This window comes from Oreochromis niloticus, linkage group LG2, assembly GCF_001858045.2.
Source record: "Oreochromis niloticus isolate F11D_XX linkage group LG2, O_niloticus_UMD_NMBU, whole genome shotgun sequence".
Classification (NCBI taxonomy): Eukaryota; Metazoa; Chordata; class Actinopteri; order Cichliformes; family Cichlidae; genus Oreochromis; species Oreochromis niloticus.
The window spans coordinates 27346523-27358172 of NC_031966.2; the positions used below are offsets into that span (position 1 = coordinate 27346523).

Below are 11650 nucleotides of genomic sequence, written 5' to 3' on the forward strand. Positions count from 1 at the left end.
CAAAACAACACATCATGAATGTATTTTCTTCCACTTCTTTCAGGAACCTAAGCACAGAAGCCTAGCTCCTCACAAACATTTAGACCGTCACAGAGAAAACAGATGTCTGTACTGATCACCCTACAAAGAAACAAGAGGATAAGGACAAACATGGAGACAGAAGGGCAAAAAAGACAGAAAGGTTTATAAAAGCTCATCAAGATTAATAGGAATTATACACAAAGTAAACAATGTTACTGAGTTTCTCTATTGGTGATGGACGAGTTCATGCCTATCTCCTATCTTATTCTGAGCCCATGGATGCAGCCATACCACACAGGACACATGACCAGCACACACTCTGAGTGTGTTTCTATACCCAGTTTACTGAAATATGGAAATACCCAACAGTGTGTCTGTATAAAAGTCAGTTCATATCCAACATCTACACTCAGGCACGTGCAGAGGGGGGGGCGGAAGGGCTTGAGCACCCGCCCCTTTCCTGATGGGTGCCCAAAGTGCCCTTTTGTTGAGGCAATTTTTTTAAAAAATTTTAATTATTTTTTTTTTAATGTGTGTGTGCGTGCGGAGTCCTGTCTGTGCCCCTCAACAATAATATTTAACTATTAATCACAGTTTTGCTAAATAAAAGGATCTGGCTTGCATCAGTCACATGATCACCATTAACCAATGATCGCCCTTGACGGCAGAATGCACTGGTTACGAGCCGGGAACGAGCTCACAAAGAACACGTGCATTTTTTGCGGTCCGGAGCTGTAGGAGAAACACAAATTACCTCAGACACACAGACTGATGCGACAAAACCAGTAAGCAGGTGTACAGCGCACACTGTAGTCTAAAGCACACAGGAGTATTAGCTTATTACGTACACGTTGGTAAGCTGTCTTGTGGCAACTGACGAACTGAAACAAATGAGCGTGCTGTGTGTGCAACAGCGCGACAAACATTACCTGTCCTTTACTGCACAAGTAGTGCTGGTCATAGCTGCTGGCTCACTGGGTAAGGCTGTCATGGGTCTGTAGCTCTGTCCACCGTTTTAGGGAACATATTTAGTTTTAAAGTAAGTTACAGGGCTTTTCCTGCCTTTCTGGAGGGCTTATATTTCACTTAAAACGATCTAATGTGCATGTCCACATAATAATGGATTATTATAATTATAATATTTAAAAAACACACTGTATTTTAAAGAACATACATTAAGAAACAGATTATATTAGATTTATATTTTAAATAAGACAAAATGCTGATTTTACAGCAGCAAAAGTATTGTATCTCTACAGTTTAAAAATGTAATAAGCTTTCTGCCTGCACAGAGTGGATAGTGAAACAATGGGAATCATCGTAAATACATTATTTCAAATTTATTACTTTTTTCCCCTCATTGCTTTATTATTGTAGCTCTAGTAATAAATAATAAGGGAAGGATTCTGGATCAGCACCATGATGGAAACTTGTGCCCACAGTATATACAGTATTCTGAAGAAGGTCTAAAATGTCACTGTGTGTGTTTTATGTATATGGATTTTTAAATTATTACTCATAATATAACATTGTCCAGACATGGCTGGTAAGGACATGAGGAGGAAACAGTAGGAGCTGTGTGAGGCTACTAAAGGCAGTGGATCCCTCAGCAGCTGGATTACAAAGAGCACAGGTAACATTAACACATGTACCAGTTGTTGGAGAGGTATTCCAGTATAAAAATAATAATAAGCACAACTGAAATGTTTTGCTTCTATAACATTTTTCTGTCATCATTTTATTATAGATTAAGTGTAAGAGTTGTTAAGTGTAGATAATTAAAGAATAGTTTATTGCAATAGCAAGTTGTGCCTTGTTCTCAGATGGACAGCAAGTGGAGAGTGATAGATGAGATGAGGGGATGGAAGGAGGAAGAGAGGCAAAGAGTGATTCACAGGCAGAGTCTAGTTTATTTCTCAGTTTTTTGTTGCCTTATGGTTCCAAGCGCTGTCACCAATCTTTGCATTTTGTTATTATCTAATGACACTTATTTAATCAGCTACCATCTCTCCTATGGACTTTTTAATGTCTACAGTCTCAGATCAACACAGCGCTGCCCTCCAGCACTATCAGCAGCAGGAGCAGCAGCAACCCCTCAACAGCAACATTGTACCCATCAGGTAAAACATAGGCTATGTTTGCTTTGCCTCACAACAGTGATATAGTATGATGTGATCCCATATTAGATTCTTGATGAATGTGTGTTGTTGTTATTCAGCCTGGTTCAATTTGCCCCTTTTTAGCTTTGAGCACCCGCCCCTATAAACGTCTCTGCACGGCCCTGGCAAATACAGTCTGCATCTCCACCTGTTCATTTATTTTTGAGGCTGTTCATTGGTTTCCTTGAGTGCCTTGCAAAAGGTGCTTACACCTCTGGTGCGGTGGTTATGTTATTCATACTACACACAGGTACTCTCTAGTATAATATGTACATGCAGTGTTTCATTTTGCACTATACTGCAATGATCATCCTTCAAGGTAATTTGAACCATCAGACACTTAATCCGGTCGTTAAGTCTGACGTCACTAGCCGTGTCTGGGCCTAAACTCCGCTGCAGGTGCATATATCCAACAATCACTATTGCATTACTGAGAGTTGAAAAACTGTCTAAAGTCTTTCATCTTTAATAAAATGATCAGCGTTCTGCTCTACCAGGTGTAACAATTGAGTTTAACATCCAGGCATCCATGAAAACGGAATTTATGGGATTTAACGGAGTTAGAAGTTAGCAGCAAGTTAGCTCGCTAGCTTCCATCTAAATACAGTATAGCATGTCCTGACTGCGGGGTTTCGGAAACAAATTAAAACGTACAGCTCTGCTATCACTTCCAACATAAATGAAGACAGAAAACTAAACAGCAGTGACGTTTGTAGGGTTACTGAAGTTTGGCTAGCTGGTATATAATGATGTGCTACGTGACCGCTAGCAACACAGCTATGTTAGCATAATATAAACAAGCTAACTTTTTTTCCACTCGATACAAGTTAACATGAGGGTTCTCAGTGGTCAGGAACAAATGTAATCGCATGGCAGGATGCTATAAACGGACCAAACTTCAGCCAGGAGAACAACTGAGATAATCCATCCACAATACGCGGTTAGTCATTCATATACTGCTGCATGGGCTGTGCTGTAGTTATATCGTAAGGTTTTAAAAACTGAGCTTAAATAAATGATTAGCGGTAATAAAAGCCGAGGGAGGTCAACAGTGATCACTGACTGTTTTAGGAGCTTTTTGAGATTAAATAGAAGAAAATACAAAACATTAAACATGTAAACAACACAAAAGCCATATTACACGCAGACTACTTTAGGCCCGGAAGTAGGATTCGTCACCTCATCACTTAACGACCGGATACCCTTTGAATTGTTTTTCTGCGCCAGTTTGAAGTTTGAACATTTCCAGTTTAGAAATATCTCTATTTATAGAAGGAAAACTAAACTAAAATCAGGCTTTATTTGACAAGCATATGCTGGCATCCATGAAAGAGTGAAATTTAGACGCAGACACTCTCCCATGATGCCAGTGGTTTTACTTGGAACCCCTGTTGGTAATGACACATGTGGTTTTTCAAACCTTAGCTCATGATTAATAGTAGGTAGGTCAGCTACCACCTCCATAGAGAACAACCTTCACTAGGGTTTAAATAGCTGGGACTCTCCACCTTTTTGTTTTTCAAGCTGTACAAACCTCTTGGATGAGAAGTGAAATGTTTTAAAGGAGTCCAGCTGCCTCTCTTAAGACAACCATGACCTGATTGACTAGGAACCTACACAGACATGGAGTCAGCATGTCTTGTAGATTTCAAACGACATGCAGATAATATAAAGACTGTATCCAGTCTTTGTTTATCTTGGGTCTGTGTTTGTGTCCTTCCCGGCAGATAGAACAGTTCATTTTACCTGAGATTTACTGCTTAAAGCACATATGATAAAACACTAAATGGATCCAGGCAATCAAGATTTGAGACTTGCAACATAAGAAAATGTAATTTTTCAGAAGTTGACCACGCTGCAGCTGTCAGCCAGCGACCAGGACAGCGAGCCGGGCGAGCGAAACTAAACCAAACCCAACTTTTCCCACCGCTTTGTGAGTAATTGGCATCCAACATGCAAACTGCAGATGACTATGGCAATCTGACTGCAACCAAAGCAATCACAATTATGTTTTTGGTGCAGCAGACCCTGATTTCACCTGGCAACCACCACAAACCAGTGGCTTTACCCCCAAAGTTGCCAGGGGTGTGCAGCGCTGTGGTCCATTGATCACCTCTCCGGTTTGAGCCTGTCCACAGACATGCTTGTCAATTGGTGATTCTAAAGTGCCTGTTGGTGTGATGGAAGTATTTAAAAAAGTGTCGGCAGGGTGTGGGGACGGGAGCTGAGCCGAGGAAGCATTCATGCATCAAATACCAAGAGAGTCAGAGGAACACCGGGGAGGACGACAACAAAACTAAAACAGGGAGCTAAGAACTTCACTACTGTATGTTTTCAATGTTTTTGTCTCTTTTTACGGAATCAAACTCAAAGTAAGCTTTAAACCCTGCATGGTCGTACTCTCTCCTGCACTCCATATTATCCTTTGTTGATCTACACACGTCTGTTGCTGCCACGGACGTCGCATGCTCGTACGTCATTGTCATGAGACACTCTCACGAAGAAAATGACGAGGATTAGTAACGCAGTAATGTAGCCTGCTTACGGGAAAGTAACAGTAATCTAATTACCTTTTTTGCAATAGTAATCCTTTACTTTACTCCTTACTTGAAAAAAGAAATCAGACTATGCGGTGTTGCCCATTTCCGGTCCACATACAGAAAGTATCATAGAAAGATTTAAGGTATCGTGCCACATTTGACCTCTGACCTCTTGTTCATGGTTAGTAAATTAAGAGTCCTACATTTGTGAACAGTTCACACCTTGGATAAAGATAAGTGAAGGACACAGGATGGAGACTTTCACATGTATGAACCTGGCCATGGAGTAAGATCATAGAAATACATTTCTTCATTAGTGAAAGTCAAAGTGAAAGACAAATTTGAAACTTTGTTACTTACTACCGTTGTTTGGAATAGATAGGAATATAGGGAATTATATATTTTTATTTAAAGACAGGACTCACATGTTTTCATTTCTAGTCTTTAAAACCTGTCTCTATCCATCTAGTATTAATTCTTTCTGGGAAACAAGTATGTATATTATGCACACACACAAACACACATGCACCTATTACCTATTTCTTGTTTTTATACCTAAGATGAATTATTGTTGAATGAAGACATTTTTCAAACATATGTAAAATGTGACCAATTGTGTTTATTGGGTAAAGGAAAAGGTAGAAGGGGGGAAAAGGGGGGATAGAAAGAATGAAAGAGAGAGAGAAGAGAAAACCCCAACAATCCCCTCTGAGCAAGCACCAGGCGACAGTGGATAGGAAAAACTCCTTTTAAAGTGAAGGAGAAACCTATGGCAGAACCAGGCTCAGGAGGGGGCAGTCAACTGCCGGGACTGGTCGGGGGGTGAGGGTGAAAAAAGAAAAAGGAGGGAGGGGAAGGGGAAGGGGGAAAAGGGGGATAGAAAGAATGAAAGAGAGAGAGGAGAGAAAACCCCAACAATCCCCTCTGAGCAAGCACCAGGCGACAGTGGATAGGAAAAACTCCTTTTAAAGTGAAGGAGAAACCTATGGCAGAACCAGGCTCAGGAGGGGGCAGTCAACTGCCGGGACTGGTCGGGGGGTGAGGGTGAAAAAGGAGGGAGGGGAAGGGGAAGGGGGGAAATGAAGATGGAATAGAGGTGGAGGAAGACGAGGTTACATCAGGTGAGAAGCAGCAGTGTTCCTCCTCCAGAACCAGTGGAAGCGTTTTTTCTTCTTTTTCAGATACTCTTCCATGAGCACTTTCTTCTCAATGATGAGGGTTTTCAGCTCATCCATTGTTTCTGTGTTTTCTTTCTCAAGTTTGCTGCATCTTTTCACCATGTCTTCTAATTGTTCTTGTTTTTCTTTAAGCTTGTCTTTCAGTTCTTTAACTGTTGCCTCCTCTATTCCCTTTGCCTTGTGCACATCTGTGTGCATGTCTTCCAGCTGCTGGTTTCTCTTCTGGATTTCTTGAAGTCTACACTGCAGGTCTTTATGTGTTTTCTGTTGTTCTTGCTTTTGCACCTGGATTTCAGTGTTTTTGTACTTCAAGATCTTAGAAAGTTCCTCAAGTTCGCTATTTTTTCTCAGCATCTCATTGATGCTACTCTGCATCGCTGAGCATTGTTTTTCCAGTTGTTTCTTTTCTCCTTCCAGTACAGTTGTTTTGTACTTCGTTTCGTTATACAATTCTTGGAGTGCTTGATTTTTCTTCTGGAGATTAAGTTTTTCTTCTTCCTGTTGTATTTTCTGTTGGTCTTTTTCTTGAAGCACCTCTTTATTTCCGTGCACTTTTTTATCAAGCCTGATTTGGAGCAATCTGTGTTTTTCCTCCATCTCGTCAAGCTTGGAGTCCATTTCCTTCTGTTTCATTTCCATTTGCTTCTTGTCTTGAAGCAACTGTTGACTTTTGTGCAGAGTTTTGTCATGCTTCACCTGCAGAGCTTTGTATTTTTCCTCCATGGCTTGGAGTTTGCTCTGCAGGTCTCTCTGCTCTACGGGCTCTTGTTTCTTGTCTTGGAGGATCTCTTTATTTTTCTCCAGAGCTTCATCGAGTATTACTTGCAAGCCTTCATTTTGTTTCTCGATGTTCCTCAGCTTGCAATCCATTTCTTCCTTTTGTATTTTCTGTTGGTCTTTCTCGTGAAGCAACTCTTTATTTTTGAGCAGTGTTTCCTCAAGAGTTATTTGGAGCATTTTGCATTTTTCCTCCAAGACTTCAAATTTGCGGTCCGTTTCTTTCTCGAGCATTCCTTGTTGCTCTCTCTCTTGAACGAACTCTTTATTTCTGTGCACTTTTTATCAAGCCTGACTTGAAGCAATCTGTGTTTTTCCTCCATCTCGTCAAGCTTGGAGTCCATTTCTTTCTGTTTCATCTCCATTTGCTTCTTGTCTTGAAGCAACTGTTGACTTTTGCGCAGAGTTTTGTCATGCTTCACCTGCAGAGCTTTGTATTTTTCCTCCATGGCTTGGAGTTTGCTCTGCAGGTCTCTCTGCTCTACGGGCTCTTGTTTCTTGTCTTGGAGGATCTCCTTATTTCTCTCCAGAGCTTCTTCAAGCATTACTTGCAAGCCTTCATTTTGCTTCTCGATGTTCCTCAGCTTGCAATCCATTTCTTCCTTTTGTATTTTCTGTTGGTCTTTCTCGTGAAGCAACTCTTTATTTTTGAGCAGTGTTTCCTCAAGAGTTATTTGGAGCATTTTGCATTTTTCCTCCAAGACTTCAAACTTGCGGTCCGTTTCTTTCTCGAGCATTCCTTGTTGCTCTCTCTCTTGAACGAACTCTTTATTTCTGTGCACTTTTTTATCAAGCCTGACTTGAAGCAATCTGTGTTTTTCCTCCATCTCGTCAAGCTTGGAGTCCATTTCCTTCTGTTTCATTTCCATTTGCTTCTTGTCTTGAAGCAACTGTTGACTTTTGTGCAGAGTTTTGTCATGCTTCACCTGCAGAGCTTTGTATTTTTCCTCCATGGCTTGGAGTTTGCTCTGCAGGTCTCTCTGCTCTACGGGCTCTTGTTTCTTGTCTTGGAGGATCTCTTTATTTTTCTCCAGAGCTTCATCGAGTATTACTTGCAAGCCTTCATTTTGTTTCTCGATGTTCCTCAGCTTGCAATCCATTTCTTCCTTTTGTATTTTCTGTTGGTCTTTCTCGTGAAGCAACTCTTTATTTTTGAGCAGTGTTTCCTCAAGAGTTATTTGGAGTATTTTGCATTTTTCCTCCAAGACTTCAAACTTGCGGTCCGTTTCTTTCTCGAGCATTCCTTGTTGCTCTCTCTCTTGAACGAACTCTTTATTTCTGTGCACTTTTTTATCGAGCCTGACTTGAAGCAATCTGTGTTTTTCCTCCATCTCGTCAAGCTTGGAGTCCATTTCTTTCTGTTTCATTTCCATTTGCTTCTTGTCTTGAAGCAACTGTTGACTTTTGCGCAGAGTTTTGTCATGCTTCACCTGCAGAGCTTTGTATTTTTCCTCCATGGCTTGGAGTTTGCTCTGCAGGTCTCTCTGCTCTACGGGCTCTTGTTTCTTGTCTTGGAGGATCTCCTTATTTCTCTCCAGAGCTTCTTCAAGCATTACTTGCAAGCCTTCATTTTGCTTCTCGATGTTCCTCAGCTTGCAATCCATTTCTTCCTTTTGTATTTTCTGTTGGTCTATCTTGTGAAGAAACTCTTTATTTCTCTCCAGAGCTTCATCAAGCATTACTTGCAAGCCTTCATTCTGTTTCTTGATGTACCTCAGCTTGCAGTCCATTTCTTCCTTTTGTATTTTCTGTTGGTCTTTCTTGTGAAGAAACTCTTTATTTCTCTCCAGAGCTTCATCAAGCATTACTTGCAAGCCTTCATTTTGTTTCTCGATGTTCCTCAGCTTGCAATCCATTTCTTCCTTTTGTATTTTCTGTTGGTCTTTCTCATGAAGCATCTCTTTATTTTTGAGCAGTGTTTCCTCATGAGTTATTTGCAGCATTTTCAGTTTTTCCTCCAAGACTTCAAGCTTGGAGTCTGTTTCTTTCTCGAGCATTTCTTGTTGCTCTCTCTCTTGAATGAACTCTTTGTTTTTGTGCACTGTTTTCTCAAGCTTGATTTGGAGCAATCTGTGTTTTTCCTCCATCTCGTCAAGCTTGGAGTCCATTTCTTTCTGTTTCATTTCCATTTGCTTCTTGTCTTGAAGCAACTGTTGACTTTTGTGCAGAGTTTTATCACGTTTCACCTGCAGCGCTTTGTATTTTTCCTCCATGGCTTGGAGTTTGCTCTGCAGGTCTCTCTGCTGTGTGGACTGTTGCTTCTCTTCTTGGTGGATTTCTTCCAGTTTTTCCAGAGCTTCGTCAAGCTTCTCTTGGAGCTCCTGATTCTTCTTGACCATGTTTTCCTGTTTTATGCTCTCTTTTTTCTCCTTTTGGAGCAGATCTTGAATTTTTTCCAGAGCTCCATCAAGCTTTTCTTGGAGCTCCTGATTCTTCTTGAGCATTTTATCCCCTTTAATGCTCTCTTTTTTCTCCTTTTGGAGCAGATCTTGAATTTTTTCCAGAGCTCCATCAAGCTTTTCTTGGAGCTTGTGATTCTTCTTATCTTGGAGAGCCCATTGTTTCTCCTCAATAATACTTTTCCTTTCCTGAAGCTGGTAGGATAATTTTTCTAATTCAGCGCTCTTTCTCTCATTTTCTTCTGTCAGGATCTTAATCTTTTCTCTGTTCATGAGATTTTCATTCTCCATTTCTTCCAATCGCTTTTCCTCTAATTCTACCTGTTCATCCCAAGGAAGAGAGCTCATATAAGGGTCTAGGGACTCATACCATGGAATAGAGCTGGGGTCAGCTTCTTGTCTTTCTTGCTTTTTCTGAGACATGTTGGAGTCTGTATACCGTGACTACGAAAGGGATCCAAATGTTTCGAAATGCTTTACTGGTGAACGTTTGAGCGCTGCTAACATAAGTGCTGCAAATAACGGACTAAAAGTTGTACATCCTCACCCCTATTTAAGGATTCATGAGGATCAAAGCTTCAAAGGATCAAAGCTTTAGAAGCCCGTGACATCAGAATTCCATAAGCCAATGAGGTTGTCACATGACATTTTTGAATGAGGTCATGTTTTTGTATGAATTTTTTAAATAACATCAACATTCCTAAGCCAGTGAGGTTCTTGCATGACTTTTGAATGAGGATAATTCTTTTGTGTTAAAAAAAAAAAAGTGTAAAAAGTATTATTGCAATAACATAAAAAGTGAGTAAAGAAAGTAAATAAAAGTACAGTTTTATTTATATAGCACCTTTCAAGACAAATTCATTGTGTCTGAGTTGTATTGGTAACTCGTTGAAGTGTTACTGGGTATCATAACTAGACAGTTTGCGCATACAGTGAGTAAAAGCATTGGGTGGACTGAATCAGGTTAAATTAAATCGATAGAACTTAGAAAAACTAAGTAAGCTGGAAGTTTTGCTTCTCAGTGCGGAAGGATGAAAGATGTGTTTTGAAAATGCCGCGTCACTACCGTCCTCCTCCCTCTGGGATCAGTCCGCATGTTCACGGTGCATTTTTTATGGAATATGTTGAGCAAACCTGGAGAAGCGTCAGCTCAAGATATTATTGTTGTCATTGCTGTGGATTTTTACCTGATACACTGACTTGGTGAGTAAATGTTTACTCTTATTCAAAGTGATTTTGTGGCTTCTCTTAGTTTAGCACCAGGTTTAAAATCTTGCTAGCTAGTTAGTGTTAGCCTAGCATTGCTGCTGCCGCTGGGCTCATGTTACTTAAAAATTAACACCACAGCCTTAAAAACCTTACATAAAACTATGTGGTGAAATTTTCTGTTGATTGTTTGAAATAAATAAGTGAGATAAGAGCCCAGACAAAATTCTTCGGGAGGTGCAGCCGTTAGGGGTGGGGTAGGTAGGTGTGGGATGTGGGGGGTGGATAACAGAGCTCTCCGAAAATGTGGAAGCACTTTTGCAAATATGTGATATTTTGATAAATTAAGTAGATATTTGAGCATTACATAGCTACATTGTCTCCTGAAAATATCTTAAAAGGTTATTTTGTGACCCAGAAAGGGTAGTCTGGGGAAAAGGAGGATCGCATTTGTCGATGCGGTTGTCGGAGCCTGTGCGTACTTGTAAGCGCGGCAATGGCGGAGGAGCGCCGCTGAAAAACTTATTACTTTTTCTGGGTCACAAAATATACTTTTAAGATATTTTCAGGCGACAATGCAGCTATGTAATGCTCAAATATCTGCTCGATTTATCAAGACATCACATATTTGCAAAAATGCTCCGACGTTTTCGGAGACGTCTATTTTCTTTCATGCTTTGTGGCAGCTTTAGAACATCTGTGGCATCTATTAATGTCAAATCTAGCCTTTATTTAACAACATAAGCAAACTCTATGTTACAATGATTGCACAGCCATTAAGGATCAAATCAGTTTCTGAAAAATGTTCTGTTTTTTCTCCCTCTGCTGGCTTCTTACTGTCTTTGAGGCTCGGGACCAGCACTCCTGCTGTTGGACAGAAAGACATCAACTCAGTGGTAAGTGTTTTGGTTTTCCAATATATTAGCAACTGTCAGTGACATTTATATTAATCAGGCTGAACTTTAATCATACTTTAGATCAGCCTGTTTTACTTATTGTTTTATTTGTGCTTTGGTTTGGGGAAGTTGTTTCTTTACTGATTTTTTCCTGTCTTCTGTTATTAGACTTGAGATATGACTGCACTATGCTGTTGCTGGTGACCACAGTTAATTCTACAAGACATGCTGTGTAAGTAAACAAACAACAACAGTTTGGTCTGCATTTCTTGAAAGATCACATCCCCCAAACTTAGTTTAGAGGGTCTACACTGTATATAGTGAAGTCTGCAAGTTTTCTAACAGCAAAATCTGTTTTGTGCCCAAAATCCTTTTGCACATCATTAGAATGAAAGTTATTGGCCATGTTTGCATAGCCCTTTAGTCATGATGCTTTCATGACATTATTGTGTGTTGGGTGGTGGTCACGGCTAT

At 40.3% G+C, this 11650-nt stretch overlaps 1 protein-coding gene and 1 long non-coding RNA gene across 2 annotated transcripts; one reads left to right on the top strand and one right to left on the bottom strand.

Moving 5' to 3' along the window:
• The first annotated feature begins 3063 nt into the window (after positions 1–3063).
• LOC112841920 (uncharacterized) lies at positions 3064–4626 on the top strand. Its single transcript, XR_003213397.1, has 3 exons — positions 3064–3120; positions 4024–4113; positions 4203–4626. It is a non-coding gene; the product is annotated as an uncharacterized LOC112841920 (long non-coding RNA).
• A 1077-nt stretch (positions 4627–5703) lies between these two features.
• Positions 5704–10164, bottom strand: LOC109194874 (trichohyalin). The gene is given in 2 exon segments (XM_019346154.2): positions 5704–6843; positions 6846–10164. Coding segments are annotated over 2 exon segments (3663 nt in total). The 5' UTR covers positions 9498–10164; the 3' UTR covers positions 5704–5832.
• Between the last annotated feature and the right edge of the window lie 1486 nt (positions 10165–11650).